We start from the raw sequence: 27062 nt of genomic DNA on the forward strand, positions 1-27062 counted from the left end.
AAACATAGCTTTATGAGGGAGTCACAGGGCATGTGACTAGTCTACTTGAAGTTCCTAAAATGATGCACATGAGTACATCTTACGGCTATTGTGGGAAGCCAGAAGCTAGCAGGGCATATTAATAAGACACAAGAAATTAATTGTGTCTAGAATCACAAAACCAGCAAAAATGTGTGTTAAGCACAAGGACTGAGTACACAATTTTAAATAACCGGTTTTCCCAGCAGATAGATAAATGATCAATACAAACCAATTTATCTCAAAAAACTCAAAGGGTGGGATAGACATGGTCTGATTTGGAAATTGTAGGAACATAATTCTTAGTGAACACACACACACACACACACACACACACACACATATGACATGTATTAGTGTGTATGTGTGTAAACAAATGCCTTTATAGCTTCACGTTTCTCATAATTGCTCATCATCAGGTCCCATAATAATTCTTGTTTACCCTAAAGGTTATTTACCACAAACAATTTCTGCCTTCAAAAATTTACAGAACTACTTATCACTATAAACATTAAGTGGAAAAGAAAATAAAAGCTACCATAATATAGAGGAGGATTACCTGAGTTGGAATCCAGGGAAAAAACTCCATCTTCATTCCCACTGAAAATTGAATACTTAACACTGTCTTGAGTTGAATCAGGAGCAAAAGCCTTTATGGTAACCACAGAAGTACCTGTTAAATTGAATAAAGCAGAACATTGGTAGAAAAAGAAAACCTCATGGAAAAGTAAGAGCAAACCCTGGGCACGATTTGCTTCATAGAACATATTCATCGATGTGACGGTTACTGTCCTCATCAGGCCAATCACGCAGGGTGCTGTGTGGTAAAGGTGGCAAGCCAGGTAGAAGGGAGCTCAGTCCTTGGGGTTATTAAAGTTCAAGACAGAATTAAGTGTTCTGATTGAATACTACACACTGTGTTGTGTATCAGGTTATCATACTATACTTCATACATTTTTATAATTAATATAGTCCTTTTTAGTTTATGCAGTGAGTGCGTGTATGTGTGTGTGTGTGCACGTGTGTCATATACATGTTTGTATATGTGTGCCCTTCTGTGTGTATCTGCAGAGGCCAGAGGAGAGCACAAGGTGACCTTGTCTTTTCTTACCCTTGTGTTTCTTTGAGATGGAGTTTCTCACTGAGCCTATAACTGCCATTTTCTTTCTCTTTTAATATTGTGTTCATTTATTTATTCAAGGGAAGGGGGAGGGAATGGGCATGCCAGGGCCTCCAGCCACTACAAATGAACTCCAGATGCGTATGCCACCTCATACATCTGGCTTACGTGGGTACTGGGGAATCAACCTGTATCTTTAGGCTTCACAGGCAAGTGCCTTAAGTGCTATGCCATCTCTCCAGCCTTGTAACTGCCATTTTCAATCAGACCGACCGATCACTAAGCCCCAGTGATTCTTGAATTCCCATAGGACCAGTGATATAGGCACACATCGCTATTCCCAGCTATTTACATGGGTGCCATCTCCCTAGCCATCACATTATGTTGTTAAACATTCATTTATTTGTGAATGTACAGTATCTACCAACTTTGCTCAGCAACATTAAGAACATCATAATAAGGTATGTAGGACTGAAGGGGTGGATTGGTAGTTAAGGCACTTGCCTGCAAAGCCAAAGGACCTAGGTTCAATTTCCCAGGACCCACATAAACCAAATGCACAAGGTGGCGCATGCATCTGGATTTTGCAGGGGCTAGAGACCATAGCACAACCATTTGTGCTCTCTCTCTCTCTCCCTCTTTCATTTTGTCAAACAAATAAAAAATAATAAAAAATACAGTATGTAATTTTGTATATCAAAATTGGGTTGCTTTGTACATGTGTGTGTTCAAAGAGTCCGGAAGGCTGGAGGAAAGAAAGGAGTCAGACAACAGGGGAAAGAACACTGAAGTTTCCTAAGCTGAGAAACCTGAAATTTCAGCTTTGCTTGTTTGTCAGAAAGCACCTTTAGATGCAAGGACACAAACACAGGCTGAAGGTGGAAGGACACAAGGAAATACTGATGGAATTCTGTCCAAAATAAAGCAGGGGCAGCCATAATTCTATCAGGCAAAGTAGCCTTTAAGTTGAAAACTCTTGCAAGAGACAGAGGGACATTTACAACTTAATGAAGTGCTCAGTTCACTAGCAATATGTAGCCATGGTGAGTATATGCTTACATAGGAAGCCGACGATTTAACTGAAGTGGGGACAACAGAAAACCAAAAGCAGGTGAGGGCGTTAGGATCCTACTTTCAATAGCTGATACATCAAAGAGAAGATTAATCAGAACAGGGAACCTGAATAACACTGTAGACCAACCGTGTTCAGTAGACATACACAGAACACCTTACTCTAACATGGAGGAATACACATTCACCTCAAGCACATAGCACATTCTCTGGGATAGCTCACATATTAAGTCACAAAAGAAGAACTAATAAATTTAGCGAAACTGAAATCATACCAAATGTCTTTTCCAACCACAACAGAATGAAACTTGAAATCATTAGTGAAAGGAAAACTGGAAAAGTCTCAAATATGTGAACAACCAATGCATAAGAAAGGAATAAAAAGGAAATTAGAAAGAAAGCATTTTGGGATGAAAACAGAAACCACATACTAAGATTTATATGATGCAACAGAAACATTACTGAGAGGAAGTTACTAATGAAAAACACCTACATTAAGAAAAGAAATATCAAATCAGCAACACAATGTTACAATGCAAGGTAGTATAAAAAGAACAAATTCAACCCCAAATTAGTAAAAGTAAGGAGGTAATGAAGATTAGAGCAAAAATAAGCTACAGAAAATAAAAGCACTAGAATTTTTTATTTCATTAAAAAAAAAACTTTTTAATGAGAGAGTGTGTGAAAAAGAGAGAAAGAGAGAGAGAGAGAGAATTGGCACACCAAGGTCTCCAGCCATTGCAATTGAACTCTATATGCATAACCCCCCTTGAATGCTATGTAACTTTGCACGTTTGTGTCACAGTGCATCTGGCTTATGTCGGACCGGGAATGCTGAAAATAAGTCCTTAGGCTTCACAGGCAAGCTCCTTAACTGCTAAGCCTTCTCCCCAGTCCAATTTTTTTTTTTTTCCTAAGGTGGGGTCTCACTCTAGCTCAGGCTGACCTGGAATTCACTATGTATTCTCAGGGTGGCCTTGAACTCTTGGCGATCCTCCTACCTCTGCCTCCTGAGTGCTGGGATTAAAGGCGTGCGCCACCACGCCTGGCTCAATTTTTAAATATATTTTTAAATAACGAACTATAGCTATACTAAATAGACAAATGACTCAACAAAAAACAGAAGTCAAGCTGGATGTGGCAGCACTCACCTTTAGTCCCAGCACTCAGGAGGTAGAGGATCACCATGCATTCTAGGCCAGCTTGGGACTACACAGTGAGTTCCAGTTCAGTGTGGGCTACAGTGAAACCCTGCCTTCAAAAAATATATTGGAAGTGGTAGAATTGACATTATTACAAGGACTGTAGACAATTAAAACAAGAGACTATCTTGAACAAATATACCAATAAATTAGGTATCTGAGAAGAATATATACACCTCTAATAATATACAACCTACCAAGACTGAATTATGTAGAAATAAAAAAATAAATATATTAATAAGTAGATTAAATCAGCAATCAACAAACAAACAACATCAAAAGATGAGATGTCTTCACTGGGAATTCTCACAAACATTTTAAGAATAAACAATGCCAAACCTTTTCAAACTGTTTCTAAAAATTTAGTATGAGGAAGGAATTTTCCAAACTCATTTTATGGAACCAGCATACCAAAGCCAGGCAGAGCTATAAGAAGAAAAGAAAACTATAGACCAACATTCCTGATGACTGTATGTGAAAAAATCCTCAAGAAAATATCAACAAACAGAAATACACAGCATGTTACGGGGTCTGACACCATAATCAAGTAGAGCTAATTTCTGGAATGCAAGGAAGGTTTAATAGCTTAAATCAATGTGGCACACACTTTGGAGCCCACCTGTTCTCAAGATGCTGGTTTTCTTTCCTCTGTAATCCAAGTGCTGAGAATACAAGTGTGTGCCACCACTTACAGCTAAAAATAAATAAAAACCATATGATCTGACAGTTCCTCTTCTGGATATATATTCAAAATAACTTTGGACAGTATCTCTAGGTCATTATAATCTCATCTACACTTTAGCAGTATTCACAATAACCCACAGTTGGACACAACCCAAATGTTTATCAACTGATAAAGGATAGTCCAAACATGGTAGAAACATATAATAGGATGTTATTTAGCCTTAAAAAAGAAAGAAATCTGTGCTAAGGAGATGCCTTCGTGGTTAAGGCACTTTCCTTCAAAGCCAAAGGACCCAGGTTCCATTCCCCAATACTCGTGTAAACCAGATGCACAAGGTGGTACATGAGTCTGGAGTTTGTTTGTAGTGTCTGAAGCCCCTGGCACACCCATTCCCTCTCTCTGTCAGACTCTTCATCTTTTTCTCTCTCACCCTCTTTCTTAAATAAACAAATACTATTTATAAAAAGAAAGAAATGCTGATATATGCTCCAAACAGATAAATGTTGAGTACATTATGCCAAATAAGGTAATCACAATAGACAAAGATGTATGATTCTACTTCTGCAAAGTATCTAAAGCAGCCATAATCTCAGGAGGAGAGGAAGAATGGCATTAGCCATGGGCTAGACAAAGTGTCAGGGGAAACTTGCTCACTGGGTACATAATTTCATCGTGAATATGAAGGTTGTCTGAGACCTTCTACAGAACACAGCACACTGTGGGAGTGCTGTGCACTTACGAATGTCTAGCATTTACAGTGTATGTTTTGGCCACATTGAGAGGGAGAAAAGTTTGATTTGTCCCTCTCATTACAAAAAAAAAAAAAAAAAATAGCTGAATTGATAGGAAAGCTTTCTCCAAAGAAAGAGAAGGAGGAGGAAGAAAGAAAGGAAAGAAGGAAGAAGGGAGGAGGAAGAAAGGGAGAGAGGGAAAGGTAAAGGAGGGAAGGATAAAGGAGTGGTAGGAAGGAGGGAGGGGAGGAGGGAAGGAAGAAGAAAGGGAATCAATCCATGAAATATATATGGTTAAAAGGATCATTTCCCAAAATTTGTGAAAGAATTGAAAACTAGATGATAGGAGTTGAATGTGTTCTTAAACACATTAGATTTTGTAGATGCCAAGAAAATAAAAAAATAACAGAGGAAGTTACTGAATTCTCACTGACTTTAAAGTTTTTTTTTTTTTTCAAAAGAGACATATAGAAAAGAGTAGTTAATATTGGGGGGAGGGAGAGTATTACCATGGGATATTTTTTATAATCATGGAAAATGTTAAAAATAAAAATGGTGAAAAGAAAAATAAATGATAATAAAACAACAAAAAAATAAGCTGAGCGTGGTGGCACATGCCTTTAATTATAGCACTCGGGAGGCAAAGGTAGGAGGATCACCGTAAGTTTGAGGCCACCTGAGACTCCGTAGTGAATTTCAGGTCAGCCTGGACTAGAGTGAAACCTTACTTTGAAAAAACAAACAAACAAACAAACAAGAGAGAGAGTGTGTGAAAAATGATCTTCAAGCCTCAAGGCAAATCATCATTCATGCAATAAATGTTTTTAAACACCTTGTAAAAAAAAAAAAGAATAGTTAATACATGCAGTGAGAAGTAAATGCAATTAATTAAATCTGAATTATACTCCCTCCATGATGGTATTACAGACTGTGATGGCCAATATTTTGTAGTGATTACCTATAGATAGTTGTGTTCAATTATTTAAAAGTACACACAACCACGTAGACAAAGGAAGGAACTGAAATGACCCCTGGATGTTCTCACCACATCTCTCACAGTGGAGGCCATAGGGGCCTGAGTCCATATCTTGCTGTGGGCTTGGTGTTTCTGAACTTCTCCCCTCATTGCCCAGCCACTTCTTTTTGGGCCACTATTCACACATCACCGCTCGGACTTTAGATTTTTTCCACATTTTCAAGACCTGTCTATACCTTCCTTCCCAGTCCATGGAACTCCAGACCCTGTTCTAGAACCAATTGAATCCAGGAAGGTCACTCAGCATCTCTGAAAGGGCCAATCTCAGCTTTAGTGTTGAGATACACAACACATCTCTCAATTATATTTCACTTAAAAGAAATGCCTTCTGAGGTACTTTTACTTACTAAATAGTGAATGCAAAAATCTTTGCTTTTAAAATTATTTTATTTTAAATATTTTTTTAAAAAAAATGTAAGCAGAAAGAGATAGAAGAGAGACATACATACAGACAGACAGACAGAATGGGCACACCAAGTCCTCCTGCCACTGCAAACAAACTCCAGACGCATGTGTGCCACTTTGTGCATCTGGCTTTACGTGGGTACTGGGGAAGTGAACTTGGGTCCCTAAGCTTTGCAGCTGAGTGTCTTAACTGCTCAACCATCACTTTAGCCCTAAAATTATTTATTTCTCTGTGTGTGTCTGTGTGTAAGAGAGAGAGAGAAAGAGAAGGGGAGGTGAAGGAGGAGAGGGAGAACTCAGGTGCACATGCCACAGCCTGCACGTGGAGGTCAGAGGACAACGTGGAGGTCAGTCCCTTCCCTACCCACCTCATTTGAGGCAGGGGTCCTCGCTCTCGCTTCTTACTCTGCGGCTTGCTGTGTGTGCCATGAGGTTCTGGGCAATCGTCCCGTCTCTGTCACCTCCCTCACCCTCAGCATGCTGCAATGGCAGAAGTCTGTCATCGCTTCCAGGCTGCTTTTGTCTGTTTGTTTGTTTTAATGCGGGGTCTGGAGATAACGCTCGGGTGCTCCAGCCTCAGTCCTGAGCTTTTCATCCACTGAGCTGTGTCTCTGCAACCCACAATTTGCTGTTTCAATGATTCCGTTGGTTTGTCAAAATAGCTGTTTGGGAAGATGGCATTGTTATCCTTAAAATAATATGAAAACCAGCCTTCAAACATCCACAAACAATAGGTGCTAATTAAAAACAAAAATAAAAGAGAGGACATCTATGTATTTCTAGCCGAATGTCTTCGTCTTCTTTTGAATTAAATATTATTGTAAATTCCTAGTAAACTTCAAGTGCCATAAATCACAAATATCAAAATCTCTTCCAGCTTTCAAAATAGAACAAAACACCCCTCCGCTTCTAAACATATTCTCGTCACATTCTTTTCTTGCCCTTCACAACCAAAGCCTGGAAAGATGCTCTGAAATTCTCTGTCTCCATTTCACTTTGCACAGTGCTGTCCTGTGGCTTCTGAAATAAAACTGGCTGGATCATTCTCTCTGAAGTTACCAAGTCCTCCTAAGGTGCTAGATTCAGTTTAGTTGTGAACCGTTCCTATAAGAAGCCGCAGCTTGATGACCTAGAATTCACGTTGGTGGGTCTCCGCTCTTGGAATCTATTTTTAGACCAAATATTGAATCATGTCAACTAAGCCTCCTCACTCCTCAGGACTTCTTTTGGCTCCCTTTGCCCCGTATTCCGTTACCGATGTCATTCCCTTATAGTCCTAGCTGCCTTATTTGACGCATGCTACTCCAGGCACGTCTTCCTTTCTGGCTATTCCTACCTGCTTCTAACAAGGTAACATTCTAGTCCACCTCAGGTGAATTCTTCCCAAGGCATCATAGCCCATTCCACGTGTGGAAACCAAACACCTACTCACTTTTGCTCTGGGAACAGCCAGAAAGCTGAAATTTTTGTCATTCTTTCATCTTTATTTTGCCCACCTTCTGCCCGATTGCTCTCTGCCTTTGTCAGGTGCCCCCCTCTCAGGCACTGTCAATAGGGCCCCAGCCTTCCTCATGGTTGTTGTAGAAGCAATAGTCCTCCAACTTGGATGGCATACTGATGCCACCCTCTCATGCACTGTCACTAGTGTACTGGGGACTCGAACCTGGGTTCCTAGGCTTTGCAGACAAGTGCCTTAATTGCCAAGATATCTCTCCACCCTGGGCTCAAGTATCTTAAAATAAGTCTTTAATACTATCACACAGACTGTTACGTCAATGGCACTCTGAATGCTAATTATAGAATGAGTTTCAAAAACCAAGAAGCTATCAACAGCTGATAGAGTTTTGATTTCTCTTATGAAATCAGACTAATATAATTTTTTAAAAAATATTTATTTATTTATTTGAGAGTGACAGATAGACAGAGGGAGAAAGAGGCAGATAGAGATAGAGAATGGGTGTGCCAGGGCTTCCAGCCACTGCGAATGAACTACAGGTGCATGTGCCCCTTGTGCATCTGGCTAAGGTGGGTCATGGGGAGTCGAGCCTCAAACTGGGGTCCTTAGACTTCACAGGCAAGTGCTTAACTGCTAAGCCATCTCTCCAGCCCAGACTAATATAATTTTTAATGAGAATAAGACTGCTTCGCTCTGAATGTTAAAACATAACACTGAGCAATTAAAGTGACAGTTTTTTTTTTTTTAATTTATTTGAAAGCAGAGAGAGAGAGATGGAGAAAAGAGAGACAGACAAAGAGAGTAGTCATGCCTGGTCCTTCAGCTGCTGCAAATAAACACCAGATGCACGTGCCATGTTGTACATCTGGCTTTAAGTGGGAACCAGGGAATCAAACTCAGGTTGTTAGGCATTGCAGGAAAGCACCTTAACTGTCCAGCCCAGTTGTTTATTTTTATCATTTTAAATAAAGTGATAGTTTATTTATTTATTTATTTATTTATCTATCTTTTGAAGTAGGGTTTCACTCTAGCTCAGGCTGATCTGGAATTCACTATGGAGTCTCAGGGTGGCCTCAAACTCATGGTGGTCCTCCTACCTCTGCCTCCTGAGTGGTGGGATTAAAGGCGTGAACCACCACACCCAGAAGATAGTGTATTTTTATTTATTTTTCATTTATTTGTTTATTTGACAGAGCAAAAGTGAGAGAGAGAGAATGGGTGCGCCAGGGCCTCCAACCCACTGCAACTGAACTCCAGATGCATGTGTTCCTTTGTCCATCTGGCTAATGTGGGTCCTGGGGAATTGAACCTGGGTTCTTTGTCTTTGCAGGCAAATGCCTTAACTGCTAAGCCATTCCTCCAGCCCAAAAATGATGGTTCATTTTTAAATGATTGCTCTACTACATCTTATGAGTAGCACTCTTATTCGTCTTCAGAAGGCCACGTGGTGAAGGTGGGGACTTTGGAGAGACGGGATCATGGGGGGTCCACCTTCATCAACAAACCCACTGGTAGCTCATAATTAAACAGACGACTGGATGGTAGTGGAAACTTGAAGACGTGAGACCTCGTTGGGGTGGAATATCGGAGGGCATGTTTTGTTTCTGGCCCATTCCTTTCTCTCCTTTTGGACTTCTAGAGCAGATTTCTGTGCCATGAACTCCCTGCCATGATGTTCCACCCCTGATGCAGGCTTGTGGTGATGAGAACAAGAGACCATGGTATAAAACGTTTGGAATAATGAGCCAAAACAAACCTGTCTTCCTTTTAGAGAAAGTTTTGAATGTCCCCCCCCCCTAGGCATTTTGTCATAAAGTCTAACCAACTTTGATAATAGGAAAAAGATACCCATCTTGAAAAAGCTATTTAATATCATCTTAGTATATTCCCTCTAAATGCTATTTGTAAGTAAAGGACGTCTTTGAGAACACGCTCAGTACTTCAGTTCTCCTCCCTCCTGCGCTGCTCAGTTAAGATGGCCCTGGAGGGCTGGAGAGATGACTTAGCGGTTAAGGCACTTGCCTGCAAAGCCTGACGACCCACGTTGGACTCTCCAGATCCTAGGTTAGCCAGAAGCACACAGGTGAGGCCGGTGCAAGGCCGCGCATGCCCACTAGGGGTCGCAAGTGTCTGGAGCTTGATTGCAGTGGCTGAGGCCCTGGCGTGCAAATTCTGTCTCTCTCTCTATATAAAAATAAAATTTAAAAGGGGTGGGGGAAGTGGCACTCGTGAGTGGGTGGGGATCCTGCAATGGTGAAGGGAGATACATATGAGCTGGCCTCCAGCTCTTAATGAATCTGGCGGACGTTGTGGTCGAGCTCAGAGCTCCACCCTGGCTGACTCAGCCCTTCTGCTAACCTTCAGTGACACTGGACCCTTTGATCCACTGTCGTGTGATTCTGCGTCTCCGGCTGACCATGCACACACTTGGGGATGAGCTCACCCCATTCCCTGGTGTTCCCCAGAGGAGAGCTGCAGGCCTGTGCTCTGCTCATCTGCGTCCATGGTGGAGCAGCTGCGGCTTCTAGGCCTTGCAAGCGCTGAACAAGGATAGAACATCCCTTCGCACCTTCCCATTGCCTAAGCATGCGACACATCTTGCTCTGGGGCCCCTTGTTCTGTATTTACAAAGGGCCACCCCACTAGGCGGTAGTTTCGTAGAGTGGCCTCTGCTTTCAGCTTTTATGTTTTATTTTTATTTTTGAGAGAGAGAGAGCTAGCTTACGAGCCAGCGCCAGGGCCTTTCAGCCACTGTTGGTGAACTCCAGAGTCTTCCGCCCCCTTGTGGGCATGCGTGGCATTGCACACTTGCATCACCGTTGCAGCTGATTGCAAGTGGATCTGGAGGATTTGAACAGGAATTCTTAAGTTCCCAGGCAAGCGCCTCAACAGCTAAGCCATCTCTCCAGCCTTGCTATCAGCTTTTAGTTCACACCATCTCATTGGCTCTTCCTGGATCGCAGTGTCAAGGAAAGTGTCAGCCCCTATGCTTAAGGCTGACAACTTGTTTTCCATGCTTCTTTCTGCCCAGAAGGGGGATGGCCCTTCCTTCCACAGAGCACCCTTCCTTAGGAGCCATCTCTGTTTGTAGGAAGGACCACATATTTTATCGGTATCTGTCCAAGACTGAATACCTCCTCTGCATTTCTGCTAGAACAATCCTAACATCTTGCAAGTTGTAGAAGAGCAGAAGTCTTATCCACAGATAGAGGACACAGGCGGGATTATTAATACCTCACAGTGCCTGACACTACCTACACAAGACCATCATAATAAAAGGAAAAGATCATGGCATCAAAATAAAAGAGACTGATTGAGAGGGAGAGGGGATATGATGGAGAGTGGAGTTTCAAAGGGGAAAGCGGGGATAGGGAGGGAATTGCCACCGGATATTGTTTACAGTTATGGAAGTTGTTAATCATAAAAAATAAAATTAAATAAAAATTGTATCCCCATTCTATTTATAGACAAAACATCATGACTCAAACAGAGTCATGCAAACATTTCCTGAAGAAATAATAAACAGCCTCCAGGGCAGAAATGCTGACGGAGATAACAGAAAGCCAGGCTGCAGAGTGTGTGAATTAAAGGGGAGCTACTGAGCCGGGAGCTGCAGCCTGTCCCAGGTCAGCAGAGCATCACTAAATCCCGCTTGGCATTGCCAGTGAAGCTATTCTCCAGGAGAAGGTCACACCCAGCTGATGGCATTCGACACTTGAATTGCATCTAGCTCTGAATGAGTTAGGATAGGCAAGTCTCTTTCTGATAGCACTTTGGCTTCCAATATCAGACCCGCCCCTCCGCCCCAGGGAGACTGAGTCACTTCAGCATCACCCTGGTAATCCATTCAGCATAGTTGAGCCAATAAATTTATCAAACTGGCATCGTGGTACATTTAAAAGTCTCTTTCATATTGGTTGACAAGTCCCACTGTTGGGAGAAGAAGCCCCTTGTTATGTTGATAAAATGAAACCTTGAGCTTCTCTAGGTGAGGCCTGGATGTGGAGCTGTGGAGCTGGGATAACTTACAAGATAAAAACTACCTTAGGGAGGATGCATCTTCCTCTGAGAAAACTTGATCTTGCCTACAACTTTTTTTTGTTTGTTTGTTTTTGTCTCCCGCAGAGCTAAGGTAATGAACTCCATATTGTGCGTGGCTGTCTACATGGTACGCACAGTGAATTTCATGTTGCCATGAGGCTGGTCCTAAGGAATGAAGCAGGAATAAGAAAATGTTTGTTTCCTTGTTTCTTTTCCAGCATGATAAAAATTCCCACACTCACCAGCAACACAGAGCCTCTTTTCGGGAAAGTTTGATACTTAACGAGTTTGAGGAGAAAATGAACCCAATGGCAGCGCTTTAAAAGCTGCGAGGATTCCCTAATGATCGTACGGCTGTGTGGCGATGGCCAGCTCTGCTGAGGACTTGCGCCGCTAACTTTGTGCACTTCAAGTAAGGATTAGCACAGATGGCATCCAGCAGCAGCCACGATGACGACTGTCCTCCTACAACCCAATTTAGTTCCCACAGCATCCTTGTGAGGAGGACATTGCCATCTCTGCTTAGAGAGAAGAAGGCGAGCTTGTTCAGCGTGGGCAGGGGAGGCATGCCGGGCTCGGCCAGCCTGCCACGGGAACCCGGCTCCCGTCCCCACATTGCTCAGCTGACGGAGGGCGGCAGCTCACTGCGTCCTCTGCCAAGGTGCGGGAAGACGGTATTTTTCCCTCCAAAACATCAAGATCTATGTTACTTATTTTACAATATTAAAAATATCTTACTGGCTAGAGTGTCCTCCTGTGTCTCATGTTTCAGTATTATTTCAGCTTTTTCTAATCCTGAGCACTTCCTTTGAGCCAGGGTATCAACATAATCCATAATGGCAACTTTCTCCCTCAGGATAATTTAAAGAAATTCATGCAGTTCTGAATAGCACGGACTGAGGAGGAGTGTTGCCGGCTCAACTTCACTGGGATACCTAGAGAACTGGAAGTAAAAGGAAGGAAAGACTAAAGTGACTTCTGGAAGGCTGCTGGGTGTCGTGTAGTAGATTTCAACACTGTGGGTTCTCAAGGGTTTATTCTAAACTTTTCAAAAGATTTAAGACCTGCAGGTAATGTGGCCCATGAGAAGCTGCCTCTGGGAGATGTACAAGGGTCAGGCTAAGAAAGAATGTACTCTATTCCAAACAGAGATAGAGTGCTGGGAATACTCTTAAGGAGCAGAAACGTGTAAAGAAAGAAAATGGCAAGAAGACAGCAGCCACGTCCAGGGGCCCCTGCTGGAAAGAGGCTGGGGTCACTGCTCACACACCAAGCCCACCGTTCTCAGCAGCCTCAGATTCAGGTGAGGGTTTTGGTGAGACCGTGACTTCTCTGGAAAGGGCCGAATTCCACTTTGTCACTAGATATGACTCAGATGACAATGGTCAGCCGCCATCTTCACAGGTATCATGTTGCTTACAACTGGGCTACCCTGGGTGTCTAAACATAGGGAGATCTCACAAGTCAGGGACACCAAATCCAACCTGCCACAGGCCCTGGGAGAGAGACAGGTGAAGAACATACACACAATGGAATTCTCCACAGTGGTTAAGGGAAAAATGAAATCTGTAGGAAGATGGATGGTGTTGGGGTCATGGGGGGGAGGGAGTCATTTTAAGCTAGGTCAGCCAGGCACAGAAAGACAAAAGTCTCTTGTTGTCTCTCATCTGCGGATTCTAACTTGGATCAAGTGGAGATGTGTGTAAATGACAGTAAGTGTCAGGAATATGGACCTGAGACTAGAAGGAGGCCAGGAGAAAGAAGAAGGGAGAAAAGGAGGAAATATTTACCAGGCTAGGTGAGGGACAGAAGAGAGAGATGGGAGGGTTTTCAAGAGGTAAGGGTCGAGGAGGTGGGGAAGGGAATTACAAGTAACTTAAGACAGCATGAATCAGTCCCATGGAAGCCTTCCTTCTGGACGTCATTCTACAGGAATACAACCACCAATAAAGGCGGAAGAAACTTGATATAAATACTAGGAGACTGAACAATAGAGCCTAGGATGCCCAGTGTAACACTGAAGAAATATGGAGGGAAATTGAAAAAATTCTTAGAATTGGGAGCTGGAAAGGTTCCTTCTTGCAAAGTCTGGTGAGCTGGGATTGATCCGCAGTACCCATATAAAGCCAGATGCTACACAAAGTGGCACATACATCTGGAGTTCATTAGCATTTGCAATGGCAAGAGACCCTGGTGTGCCCATTCTCTCCCTCTATGACTCTCTCTTTCTCTCACTCTAATATTCTGCTTGCAAATGCACAATATTTTTAAAAATCCCTAGAATTTGTTAAAGGTGAAAGCACATTTTGTTCAAACCTTTGAGCTATAGCAAAGGCTGATCCAATAGGAAAGTTGACAGCCATGACTGCTTATATTAAAAATCAGAGAAAAGGCTCAGCTGTTAAGGTACTTGCCAGCAAAGCCTAACAAGCTGGGTTCAATTCCCCATTACGCATGTAAAGCCTGATGCACAAAGTGCTGCATACTTCTGGAGTTTGTTTGCAGTGGCTGCAAGACTTGGTGAACCTATTCCTTCTGTCTACCTCTCTTCTGTCTATCTCTGTCTCTTCTTGCAAATAAATAAATAAATAATAAAAACCAGAGAAAGCTGGGGCAATTGCTCTGTGGATACAGCACTTGCCAGGCAATTATGGGGATCAGAGCTCAGACCACCAGCTTCTGTGCTAGGAGGGGATGGTAGACTGTCTGCAATCCCAGAGCACAGGGAAGCAGAGACAAGGAAAGTCCTTGGCCAGCTGGATACCTAGACTAGCTGAATTGTGAGCTCTGGGCTCAAGTGAGAGACCCTTTATTCTGTTGGTAAAATGAAATGGAACAATTGAGGAAGACAACCCTTATCATACTCTGGACCCAAGCACACACACACACACACACACACACACACACACACACGGCACAGACATATATACACACAATAAAATAAAATAAAAAATCTCAAGTAAATAACACAGTGCTATTCTTCAAGGCCTTGGGAAACAAGAACAATCCTAACATGAAAGCAATAAACGGCAAGTAATAAAGATCAGGACAGAAATTAATGAAACAGTGACTAAAACAATAACACATGAATTCAAGCCAAGAGCTAGCTCTTTGAAAAAAAAAAAAAGAGATCGAAAACTAACTGAAAGTAACAGAGGAAAGAAAAGAAAAAGATCCAAATTAATAAAATCAGAATTGAAAACTTGGCATTTATAACAAATTCCATTGAAATCCAGCTGATCATTAGGAAATGCTTTAAAAGTTCATATTAACAAAATGCTGGAATATCTAGAAGAATCCAATAGTTTCCTAGACATATAGGTTATATCAAAATTAAATCAAGAAAAAAATAACGAAACCAAGAGGACACAAACTACTTAACCAGATCCATAATGAGTTGAGTTTGCAGCAGTAAGCTTCCCACCAAAGCCACACCTAGGACTGGACAGATCTATGAAACCTTTGAAGAATACCAAAACTTCTATTCCACACAATGCCATAAAATACAGAAGGAAGGAACCCTCATTCTATGATGCCTGATCCTCAAACCCGAAAAGGATACCACCAAAATAAAACCATAGACCAGTTTCCCTGCTAAACATGGATGAAAAGAGTGCCAATAAGATACTTGCAAACAGAATTAAAAACACATTAAGATCATACACCATGGCCAAGTTGATCTCAATCCAGAGATACGAGAATGGTTATCAACATATGCAACCAATAAATGTAATATAGCTCACAGATAGATTATAGGACAGAAATCTCATCTCAATAGGAGCAGGAAAAAATTGCTTTTAGAAAGGCATGATAAAAGCTCAGAAGAAACTAGAGAAATAGAAGAAACATGACTCAGCATTTTAAAAGGGCTATAAATGACAAGCTTGCAGTCAACATGATATGAAACTGGGAGAAATAGAAAGTGTTCCTTCAAATATCAGGAAACAGAGAAGGGTGTTAATTCTGCCAGACCATACTTACTATAGTGCTTTAAGAATTAGACTGAGCAATTAAATGAGAAAGAAATTAACGAGATACAACTAGGAAAAGAAGAAGTAAAAATATCACTGTTTGTAGGCAGCATGATCCTATGCTTAGAAGACCTTGGAGAATCCATTAGGAGACTTAGGTCTGACACTTGCAAAAGTGTAGCAGGGTACAAAGAAATATACAAAAGAGCAGTAACTTTCTTACCTACTGATGATAAACATGTGGAGAAAGAAATCGGGAAACAAGGCCTCTCCCACTGAGCGGGCCTCCTGTTCAGTCAGAGAACAGATGGTTACCCGCAGAGGCTGTGTGCCACTGTTGCATAAGTGTGTAACTCTTGTCTGGCTGGTTGATTGCAGGAAAATTTTCCATTCATAAGTTTTTTCTACCCAATAAAATACCTAGTAATCAACCTAATTGAGAATGTAAAAATTGTTTCCAATAAAAATCTTTAAATTACTTGAGGAAAACAAAAACAACAGAAGAGCGCTCATACCCATGAACTGACCAAAAAAATAATAATAATAATGTGAAAATGGCTATGTTATGGAAAGGGATCTATAGACTGGATGCAATCCCCATCAAAATTCTAATAACATTTTCCCAAAGAAACAGGAAAGGCAATCTGAAAATACACGCGGGAGCGCAAAAGACCCCGCAGAGACAAAACGACAGAAAGCAGAGGGAACACACAACCTCACCTCAGAGAAAACCAGAGAAACAACGGGTAAATGCACACACACAGGCGTGAAGACCAACAGAAACATTTTTCCCCCAAACTGGGGTGTCGGATGGGGGGGGGTCACTCACCTGCCTCACAGTTCTCACTCACAAGTCCTTCGTATAGAGAGTGGCTGAAGGTGATCTTCACCTCTTCTCCTTCCATGTGAACGACCAAGAGACCTGTGCTTGTCCTCGCTGGAGCCCCTTGATCTGTGGCTTTTACCAGCAGCCACGTGGGAAAGTATGCTGAAGCCGGGTGTTGCTGAAGCTTGATGTCCCCAGTGTATTCATCAATGGAGAACAGTGAGGGCGCGCCTTCAAAACTGAAAGTGACAGTCCCGTTGGCTCCTGCATCTGGGTCGTGGGCTCTCAGATGAGCAATGGTGTGCTTTATAGGTAGACTGGGAGAAAGAAAAACATCCACAGGGTTCTGTTCCCAAATGGGGTAGTTGTCATTGGTATCGGTGACAGATATCGTTATAGTAACCACAGTGCTTCTTGGGCCTTGGACACTGCAGTCTCTGGCCACAACTTGAAATGTGTGCTGAGATCTGGATTCTCGGTCAAGAGGGAGGCCAGTTCTCATAACGCCTGTCAGCAGGTCGATAGTGAACGCACCAGAACTTTGATCCAGCAGAAAGTACTCTGTCTGCCCATTGAGGCCCTCGTCCCTGTCCACAGCAGTAAGTGTCACGACCACGGTTCCCACCGGGGCATCTTCCCTCACAGACGAGTGGTAATGTAGCATGGGAAAGGAAGGGCTGTGGTCATTGTCGTCTAAAACCCTGACTTGCAACTGCATCACAGAGCTCCGAGGTGGATGCCCCAGGTCAGAGCACAGAATAATGAGGGTGAAATTGTGGATTTGCTCCCGGTCCAAAGCACGAGTGGTTGAGAGCTCTCCTGACCTTTCATGAATGGCAAAGTAGTCATCAGTATTTCCATCTGTTGTGGGAAACAATTGAAAATGTATTTGAATCAAAAAAGCCATATACTTTTCCCAGCATTACAATGTGTTCACTTAGTCATTTGGGAATGTTTATTTGCAGATTGCTAGATCTTAGTACTTTTGTAGGTTCTGAGAACAGTGAGCATGGTAAACTCCATCCTTCCCTTATAAATTTTCCAACAGGAGATGAGCAATATCATTCACTATACATCTTGGTATATACATCTTGAATGGCTTTTTAATTTTATTTATTCACAAACAAAGACAGGCAAAGAGAAGAGAGAGAGAATGGGCACACCAGGGCATCTACTTACTGAAAAACTCCAGATGCATGTGTCACTTTGTGCCTTTGGCATTATGTGGGTACTGGGGAATTGAACCTGGGTTCTTATGCTTTGCACACAAGTGTCTTAACCCCTAGCCATTTCTCTAGCCCTTGAGTGATTTTTTAAAATATAGTTATTTATTTATGAGAGAAATAAAAGCAAAGAGAGATAATGGGCATGCCAGGGCCTCCAGCCACTGCAAAAGAACTCTACATGCATTCACCATCGTGTACGTCTGGCTTACGTGGGTACTGAGGAATCAAACTTGGGTCCTTAAACTTCACAGTCAGGTGCTTTAACCACTGTGCAATCTCTCCAGCCCACCTTGAATAATTTTTGTGTGTATTTACAACTTTATGTAGTCATACGTTTCTTTTCTTGAGAACATTGCAATGTGTGTTTCATTTGCAATGAAGATTCAAGCATAAGAAACAGTATATCCATTTTTATATCAATCAAAAATTAACAGGGCTGGAGAGATGGCTTAGCAGTTAAGAAGCTAGCCTGCAAAGACTAAGGACCCAGGTTCAGTTCTCCAGGTCCCACTTTAACCAGATGCACATCATGGTGCATGCATCTGGAGTTTGTTTGCAGTGGCTGGAGGCCCTGGCTCTCCTATTCTCTATCCCTCAGTCCCTCTGTAACTAATAAATAAATAATAAAATGATAAAGAAATAACAGATTATAATAATTTTCCCAAATGTTACTCACTACACCAGTCATGCCCCATTGGTGTGTACCCCGTGACACATCCTCGGATGCTTTGGATGTGAGACCTACTGCTTTGTAACAATTAGCTGGACCCTTGACTAGATCTCCCATGGATTTAGGTCACAGTGGATGTGACCTTGGAAGGGTTGATGGGCATCTGGCTCCTTCCTTCACTCTTACGTTTCCTAGATCATGATGCTGGAAGGTTTGGTCTGGCATGTGCTTCCCTAGGCCCAAAGCAACACTGCTCATGATGATGAACAGGAAGATCCAAACCTGTGACCCCCACTAACTTTTCACTCTCAGGTATGGCTGTTACAGAAAGCTGACTAACACAAAAAAATCAGTACTGCTCAGGTAAGTTGCTCTTTTAAAAAATTTTTTTTAATTTATTTATTTGAGAGAAAGAGAGAGAGAGAATGGGTGTGCTAGGGCCTCCAGCCACTGCAAGCGAATTCCAGATGCATGTGCCCCCTTGTGCATCTGGTTAATGTGGGTCTTGGGGAATCAAACCAGGGTCCTTAGTTTTTTCAGGCAAATGCCTTAACCCCTAAGCCATTTCTCCAGCCCTAACTGAACTTTAAAGCATAAAAATCTATTTTGTTTTCATAAATTCTACAAGGATGTAGGAAAAACATTAATTCAGAATATAAAAATAAATAACTCATTCTATGGAAGAGACAAATTAGGAAATCTGTATACCACCTAGCGTTTACTGTAGAAGTAAATTCAGGAGAATTTAAAGAGCCCATTTTTAAAGAACTTGGACAGCAACGGATCACAGTGGCCATGGGAAGAGGTGGTGAGGAAACCTTGCGGGAAGCCATCAGTGGGTGCAGATTTTGCAGGACAACACAACAGCTACCAAGTAGAATCATCCTGCAATTTGCACCGTGGAGAGAATTCTGATTTACAAATGCTTACCAACGATGTGATATGTGACCACTCCATTACTGCCTGCATCCATATCAAAAGCCCACACAGTGTAGACGACCTCTGGCTCTCGGTTTTCCAGAACCTCAATGGCATGACTGGGGGCAACAGGCACTGGGGGATGATCGTTTTCATCTTCGACTGTGCAGAGAATTGTTGTGGTGCTGGATAATGAAGGGACTCCCGCGTCTCGTACAAGTACTGACAAAAAACACAATGATGGATGAATTGTGGCCATCAACTCCTCTCTCAGCTGTCCTGTTCCCCATAGACAGAGCACACTACTAACTGAGAGACCTATATCTACAACATTTCATTTAAAGACATCCTACTGACCCTGTGACCTTTCTGAATATATGTATGTATGTGTATGTGTATGTGTGTGTGCGTATATATATGTAGTTTATTTGCAAACAGAGAGGTACAGAGATGAGAGAGAGAATAGGCATGCCAAGGCCTCCAGCCACTGCAAATAAACTCCAGATGCATATACCACTTTGTGCCACTGGCTTTTCATGGGAGCTGGGGATTCCACCTGAAGTCGTTAGGTTTTGCAGGCACGTGCCTTACCTGCTGGGCCATCTTTGCAACCCTTGTCTGGATTTTATAAGGATACACAGAGTGAGGGCGAGGTGCCTTACCTCGGAGAGTGAAGACTTCCTCAGCTTCTCTGTCCAGCGTGGCAGCCGTCACCACCTCTCCTGTGTCAGGATTGATCTCAAACAACCCAAAGAAAGCCCCCGGCATGATTTCAAACTGAAGTTTGGAATTGACTCCTTCAGGAAGAGATTAAAAAACAACTTAGCAATTATCTCTTTGGGTAATTTGACCATTTTCTTATGCACACGTTAGGCCATAGATAAGAAAAGCTGGATTCTTAAACAGTCTTCTAATTAAGGTCAGAGTAAACCCTCTCTGCATGCTCTTGTGAAATAAAGGTCTCATGAGCCGAAATGTATGATTTTCAAAAGTCTTGTGAGACCTCACCTTAGTGAATGTTCGGGATTTTTCCCTGCCCATAAAATTTTTCTTATGAGTGTGCAATTCTACAACGTATTCCTAATTACTCCTTCTAACACCCATGATTATGATTTAACGACATAATTGTAAGCTTGTGGGGCAGATGATAATTTCTGTAGGTTAGCCACTAGTTAAGAGTCTGTGCTCAGTAATAGGACCCTGTTTATTCTCAGCCTTAGGAGGTAACCCACCGAGTGGCTGCTGAGTGTTTGTTCATGCCTTGCTCTTCGGCTGACCTAGCAGCCAATCTCCTATCTGCAGTGAGACATGTGATGCCACATACTTTGAGACATAATTCTTCCCACCTTCTTGTGGTTGTAAGTAGTGACTTACCTCTTTGCAAGCCCCTCCCCCCCACCACTGTGCCCACCCTCTGGTAATCCTTCAGAAAACAAACAAGAGAGCTAAGAAAACTAAAATGAAATCACAATGGTTTTGCCTAATTCCATCACATTACGAGACGTTGGAAATCTGCACCTGGAGATCCTTGCAAGATCCAGGGGGCACGTTGCTGGTGAAAGATGGGCATGTGCCTGTGTGGGTACACAGCACTCTCTACTCCCCACTCTGAGACCTCAGTCCCTGCAGCCCTGTGACTCCTTTAATACATCCCTCGAGGACGATGTCCTCTCTTAGGTGACTTCCTCTGGAGCACCAGCCCAGCCTGAGTGTCCCTCTGCTTTTTCCTCAGGCCACATGGCTGTTGGCTAGAGATGCCCATCACAGCCTCAGCTCCTCTGCTCTCCTTGATTATCCCACAGAGGCCCGGAGGAAGAAACAGTCACACCAGCACAATCTGAGGCCAGTGAAATGTCTCTGCCATCTTGGCAGCTGTCCTCAGTCACCCCACCTCCGTGAAGTCTCTCTCCTTCCTACCCAGTGCCTCCTGGCTCAGTCTCACAGGCTCCTTCACGGAAAGAAAGAAAAAGCAGTAAGGAAGAACTCTCTCCACTTTCCAAACCTGCCCTGTACTTTGCCTTTCAAATTTCCATCTCAGTGGCACAGGCAACTCATCCATGGTCTCTCTTAGAATTTTCCTACCAGCAGTAGTCTTTCTCCAAAAGAATTTTCTTGCCTTAAGTATATTCTTCTCTATCTACAAAAAGTAAGCTTTCCTTTCTCCTGCTGCTTTTTGTTGTTGTTGTTGTTTATTTTTTGGTAGCCAAATTTTATTGAGCAATGTTGTCCATTCTCTGGAGTGAACGAAAGCCCACCGTCATTCCAAGCTACTCTTTCTGCTCTAACTGATGATTTTCTGGTCATAAATCTGCTGGTCATCTGTAGTTCTTAACCATTTCTCTTATCTAAGGCATCATGTACTGCTGTTTGGCATTTAAAAATATCAGGTAGAATAAATGAAGAGGAGAGAAATAGGGAAAGAGGAGTAGAAAATTTAAAAAGTTGTTTTTGCTATTTTTTTTTGCAAATGACATATATAGAGTTTGTCTTATGGTACTAGGTACAGTGTCTTTCATGCTTGGTAAGTACACCTCTACTGAGCCCCAGAGGTGGTCCTTGCCATTTCTTTATGACATTTTTTCACTGATTTCTGGAATGGGATACAGTGATTTACGTTCATTAGCAACTGATGTCCTTTAATTAGCATCTCACCACGCACATCCATCCTGTGTTCTGCCCCTTCTAAGGATGTTAGTTTCTATCCCTATACAGATGGTGCCACGTAGCTGCCTTGACCTCCCGCTGTTTGGTTATTTCCTTTCTTTCCTTCTTTCTTTCTTTCCCTCCTCTCCTCTTTTCCTCATGTGCTTATTCATGCAATGCCTGTTCACCTAATGTCAGTGCTGTCTTCAGTCAGATGCCCCCCATGGGCTCGTGGATTTGAACCCTTGGTCCCCAGCTGGTGGCCCTGTTTGGAGAGGTGGTGGAATCTTTGGGAGGTGGAGCCTGTCCGGGGATACCTATTGAGGTGCATAGCCCAGCCCCACTTCCCGCTCTGTCTCCGTCTCTCCAGCTTCTGTCTCTCGGCTGCTTAGCTGTGGGTGGATGAGACTAGTGCCCTCCAGCCCCTACTGCGATGTCTTCCCTACCGCGGTGTTCCGTGTCTGCTGGAAGCGCTGGCGCTCTGAACCAACGTGAATCCAGTTTCCCTTTAAGTACTCGGTCCCAGTCACGAACGGAGACCCGAGTGGAAAGGGCATTGCTACGATAATTATCTTGGTCATCAGAATGCCCCATTAGTGCAAGAGACAATGAACTCAGTGAGCTGTGGAGTGATGGGATGTATGCAGCTATGAGGGAACAGAGCAGGGAGGCTGTCCCAGATAGGTGGATTGTGCACTGATTATCCCATTCAATCAACAGAGCTCCAGGGTAACAGGCCATGTGCTAAAAATACAGGTGCTAGCAAGGACACAAAGTCTTTGTCCTCACGGGCCTTATGGCACAGTCTTGGATGCTGACAAGCAAACGTGATTAAAATTCCACATGAGAAAACCAAGCACTGGCTAAGCCTGGTTGCTTCCTACGGGATCCTGAAGATGAGCAGGAATTAACCAGTAGAGAGGGAGAGGGGAAAAATGAGCGTCAGTGAGCTCAAAACAAAGTCCAAACACTTTCTCAGCATCTACAAAGCCCTTCATGTGATGGACCTGTTTAGTTCCCCACCTCTCCTCACAGACTCGCTCCTTATGTTCCTGGACTTCTCTTATATTCCCCAAGCAGGCTGTCTGTTTCTGTGGGGACGGGCTTGGAATTGCCGTTCTCTTTGCTTCACTTCCATCCATTCTTCCTGTTCTGGTCCCTGATGCTAGGATCTGAGACCACACATGTGCTTTTCCCTTTACTTCCTCCAAGAGTTGTCACACAAGGACACTAGAAGGAGACTGAAAGTCAGAAAGAGGAAGAAGTAGGTGTCCCCTATTTTGACCAGGAAAGCTGTTCCATCCCGGCTCTGCATGCTCTCCTCCTTCATGTTCTTCCTCAGCTCCCAAACTCCTCTTTGCCTCACAAGTTATTTGCTCCCTAGAGGTTTTTTTTTTCTTTTTTTTCTCTTTCTTTTTCATTTTCTGGGAGTTCTTCATAGTCTGTCTTTGCTTATTCAATGTCCAGCATCTATATTACAGCATCTAATTTTCCTGACAGATATGATTACTTGGCAAAAGGAAAAGGTCTTCTATAGCTGGGATTCTGGCATGTTTCATCCTTGGATACAGTGTTAAGTCTCTTGCCAGGGGAAATTTGCTTTCAGTGATAAAGTGGTGAAGTAAGTGGTACTCTGGGTTGGACCATGATGAAGTTAGCACGTCGAGTGGCCCTAACTCCGACTGCACGGTGGTGAAGAGGGGGGTAATATCGGGTGATGTTTCTGAATGCACCACAGATTTACAGAAAGTAAGTTATAAGCTGAGACTGTGAACATGCTGCTCAACTCTGAGAAAATTGCTGGACTACTAGGAAAGCCCCCAAATACCTACCTCTCTGTCCACATCAGACCCAAACAAACTCAGTGGCTGATACATTGCGGGGGGGGGGGGGGTGCCTAGTCCCACTCAAACCAAAATCCAGTTATGTTCTGATATACTCCAGGCAGCAGAGAGCAAACCTGGCTCAGTCAGAGAATGATAACCACTGATGCTGGCAAATCAGAGGCACGCATGTAAAAATCATGTCTAAAGACACTGATCCATGGAAGAAGGGAAGTGTGTGGGAAGCTAGAACATAGCATTGGCTAGTGATAGAATTACTGATAGAGTATATCAACTAGGGATTCTGAATTGAAAGTGTTGGCTCATTGGGTTTGTCCGTGACCATTGGATTGATTGGATTCAGTGTGACCCTACAATCAACTGCAGTTGAGAAGCCAAATCCTCTCTAAAATACTGTTCTGCAAAGAATCCAAAATGCAAGGAAATGGGGAAAGAAAGATGGGTTTTCTGTGGCTGGCATGCCCATCCTCACCTCAGTAAATTTATCCAGAGTTCAGAGGAGCCTCCCTCCATAAAGACACTAGGAATTAAACTACTTAGGAGGACACCACTCTCCGTGACATCTTGTGTGGGAGATGTCCTCTGTGGGCTATGGGTGAATATGTCACTAGTCATGAGACCATATTTGAAGAAAAAAACACTTTAATTTATAAGGACTACCAGAAGTCACTTGCATTTACTTCGGAAAACAAAACAAAACAAAAAAAAACCAGGATATCTGTACTCAGACATTCACTCTTTACCAGCATTGACTCAACAGAGATATTAGTGACCTGGGTGTCCAGTGGAATGTCCCATCAGTCTACATCTTTGATGACTTTGTGATACTTGGATCTGATAAACAAAAAGCAGTCATTTTGATGCCTTTATGAGCCATTCATGTTAGACAATGGGGATGGCAAAATCCAGATCAGTGGGCAAATCTGGTCTCATCCTTGTTTTGTAGAAATTGGCTGGCATGCAGCCACACTCACTTTATTATGAGTTAACCATAGCTGTCATCTTGCTGCCGAATCAGAACGGAGAAACAGACATCATAAACAGACCTGTAAGTTTTTAAAATATTGACTTTTGTAGGAAAATGTAATTGAAAATCCTGTTCTAAAGTAGAAGATGGAGGAGTGACTGGAGTTTTAAGTACTGTATAAGTGCTGAAGCCACATCTTAAAATGTCTTCCTATTAAGGTCAAAGAGAGAAATTTATCCCCATACACAGACTATAAGAAATTAATAGGAAATTCTGACAGGGACAAAGTATAATATTCTGGCCAACATTTTAGGAAGACCATTTTTTCCACGTATTCATTAATCGCACAATATCCACCCCTGAGATATTTCTAAAGCCACAGGAGGACATGCCTGCTGAATTGTCAAAAGAATTAAATTAGTGAATTAATGATCAATTTCGAGGGCAGGCAGCCCAAGGCCATCAATGTCTCACATGCTTGGCTTGCTGAGACCGTAGAGACAAAATCACTGCTTGAGTTTATCTTATCTTACACTACCCTAGTGATCTGAGTGTGAAGTAAATAAAACATACTGAATCCAGAAGTTCAGAGCCTAGATGGGAGGCAGATATGTGAAAAAAAAAAATACACAGTTATAGTATAGCGCATCCAATGCAGCCAGAACATAGACCAGAGATTTTCCAGGGATCATCTGTAATCTAGTGAGGTCATGATTGGTCCTTATTTTGTTGTTGTTGTTGTTATTGTTGTAGTTGTTTTGATCTTTCTGCAAATACATCTATATTTTGAGTCTACATAGAGAAAATTTACATGAAGAGGACCAACTAGCCATCCACAGAAGGCCAGCAGAGCGGTCGTAAGACTTTAGCCCAAGCACCAGAGCCCGGGCAGGTGGTGACCACCTGGCCTGTCACTGTGACTTCCTCTGGCAATGCCCAGGACCTCAGGTGGGGAAATTCAAGCTTTGAAGGGCCCAAAGTCCTAGTCCACCTCGAATTTCTTATGTTTGGACTTGGGTAAAACCAAAAATGTTAGAACTGGGCACAAAACGAGTGAGACGGATGGGTTGCCCAAGTCCTGCGGCTCTCATTCTGCATCCTGGGGTCGGGCTGAATGTAGGAACGCAGGACGAGCTCTTGGCACAGGATCCAAAGCCTGTCAGTGAGTCACTACCGATAACACGCAGGTGAGCTGTGATGGGCATCGTGCCTCGGTGGATAACCCAGAAGAAATGCCACTGCGCGGCGAAACTGGCAAAGTACCCTGAATAGCCAGCTGGAGTGTCCACTAGAACCATATGTTTTACACAAGGTGATTATGTCATTTTGGCATCTGGGGCTATGGATGTAGCTCAGTGGTAAAGCAATTGTGTAGCATTTGAAATTCCCTGGATTAGAGTCCCAAAACTGAGGAACAGAATGAAGAGGAGGAGCTATTTTTTTACCTCTCTGTTCTTCGGTACAGGCACAAGTACTTTTCCTTTAAAAGGTATATAGATGGTGCCTTATAATTGTTCATGAGGACAATGCCTAGTATAGTGTACTTCAGCAGTGAAGGGGGTAAGGAACCTTACTTATCTCCTTTCATTACTTCCAGACTCATCTCCCCCCCCGCCCCAGCATTTTACGTATCTGATAGTAGATGCCTCTTATGATTAATGGCATCTTAGAAAAGTAAGTACTGTTTTCTCTGGCTCCAAGAGGAGCTTTGGAGGGTAACATTGTACATCTTACACAGAGGAAGTCATGTCAAGAAACAGATGTAGTTTATTCAAGGTGATGCCAGGTAGAGAATGGTTTTTGCTTAATTAATTAGTTAATTTGGAGAAAAATTGAGATTGAGAGACAGAGAGAATTGGCACCAGGACCTCCAGGCACTGCAATCAAACTCATGCGCCACCTATTGGACATAGGCGACTTTGTGCTTGCCTCACCTTTGTGCCTCTGGCTTCTGTGGGATCTGGAGAGTCGCACAAGGGTTCTCAGGCTTCATAGGCAAGCACCTTAACCACTAAACCATCTCTCCAGCCCAGAAGTGCATTTTTTAAAAAAAATATTTAATTTTTTTTTGTTTGATAGAGGGAGAGAGACAGAGACAGAGTAAGGTAGAGAATAGGCACACCAGGGCCTCTAGCCAGTGCAAACCAACTGGAGATGCATGCATTACCTTGTGCATCTGGTTTATGTGGGTCCTGGAGAATTGAACCTGGGTCCTTAGGCTTTGCAGGCAAG

At 42.8% G+C, this 27062-nt stretch overlaps 1 protein-coding gene across 1 annotated transcript in view; it reads right to left on the reverse strand.

Annotated features, from left to right (window-relative positions):
• The window catches only part of Dchs2 (dachsous cadherin-related 2), a 217946-nt gene that overhangs the window by 31313 nt on the left and 159571 nt on the right, over positions 1 to 27062 (reverse strand). Inside the window, exons 12-15 of the mRNA XM_045130640.1 lie at positions 20039 to 20173; positions 19389 to 19598; positions 16566 to 17423; positions 578 to 691 (exon numbers count right to left, since the gene is read on the reverse strand). Of these exons, the coding sequence (XP_044986575.1) occupies positions 578 to 691; positions 16566 to 17423; positions 19389 to 19598; positions 20039 to 20173 (1317 nt within the window). The remainder of the gene's footprint in view (positions 1 to 577; positions 692 to 16565; positions 17424 to 19388; positions 19599 to 20038; positions 20174 to 27062) is intronic.

The sequence above is a fragment of the Jaculus jaculus genome, chromosome 12 (assembly GCF_020740685.1).
Source record: "Jaculus jaculus isolate mJacJac1 chromosome 12, mJacJac1.mat.Y.cur, whole genome shotgun sequence".
NCBI lineage: Eukaryota > Metazoa > Chordata > Mammalia > Rodentia > Dipodidae > Jaculus > Jaculus jaculus.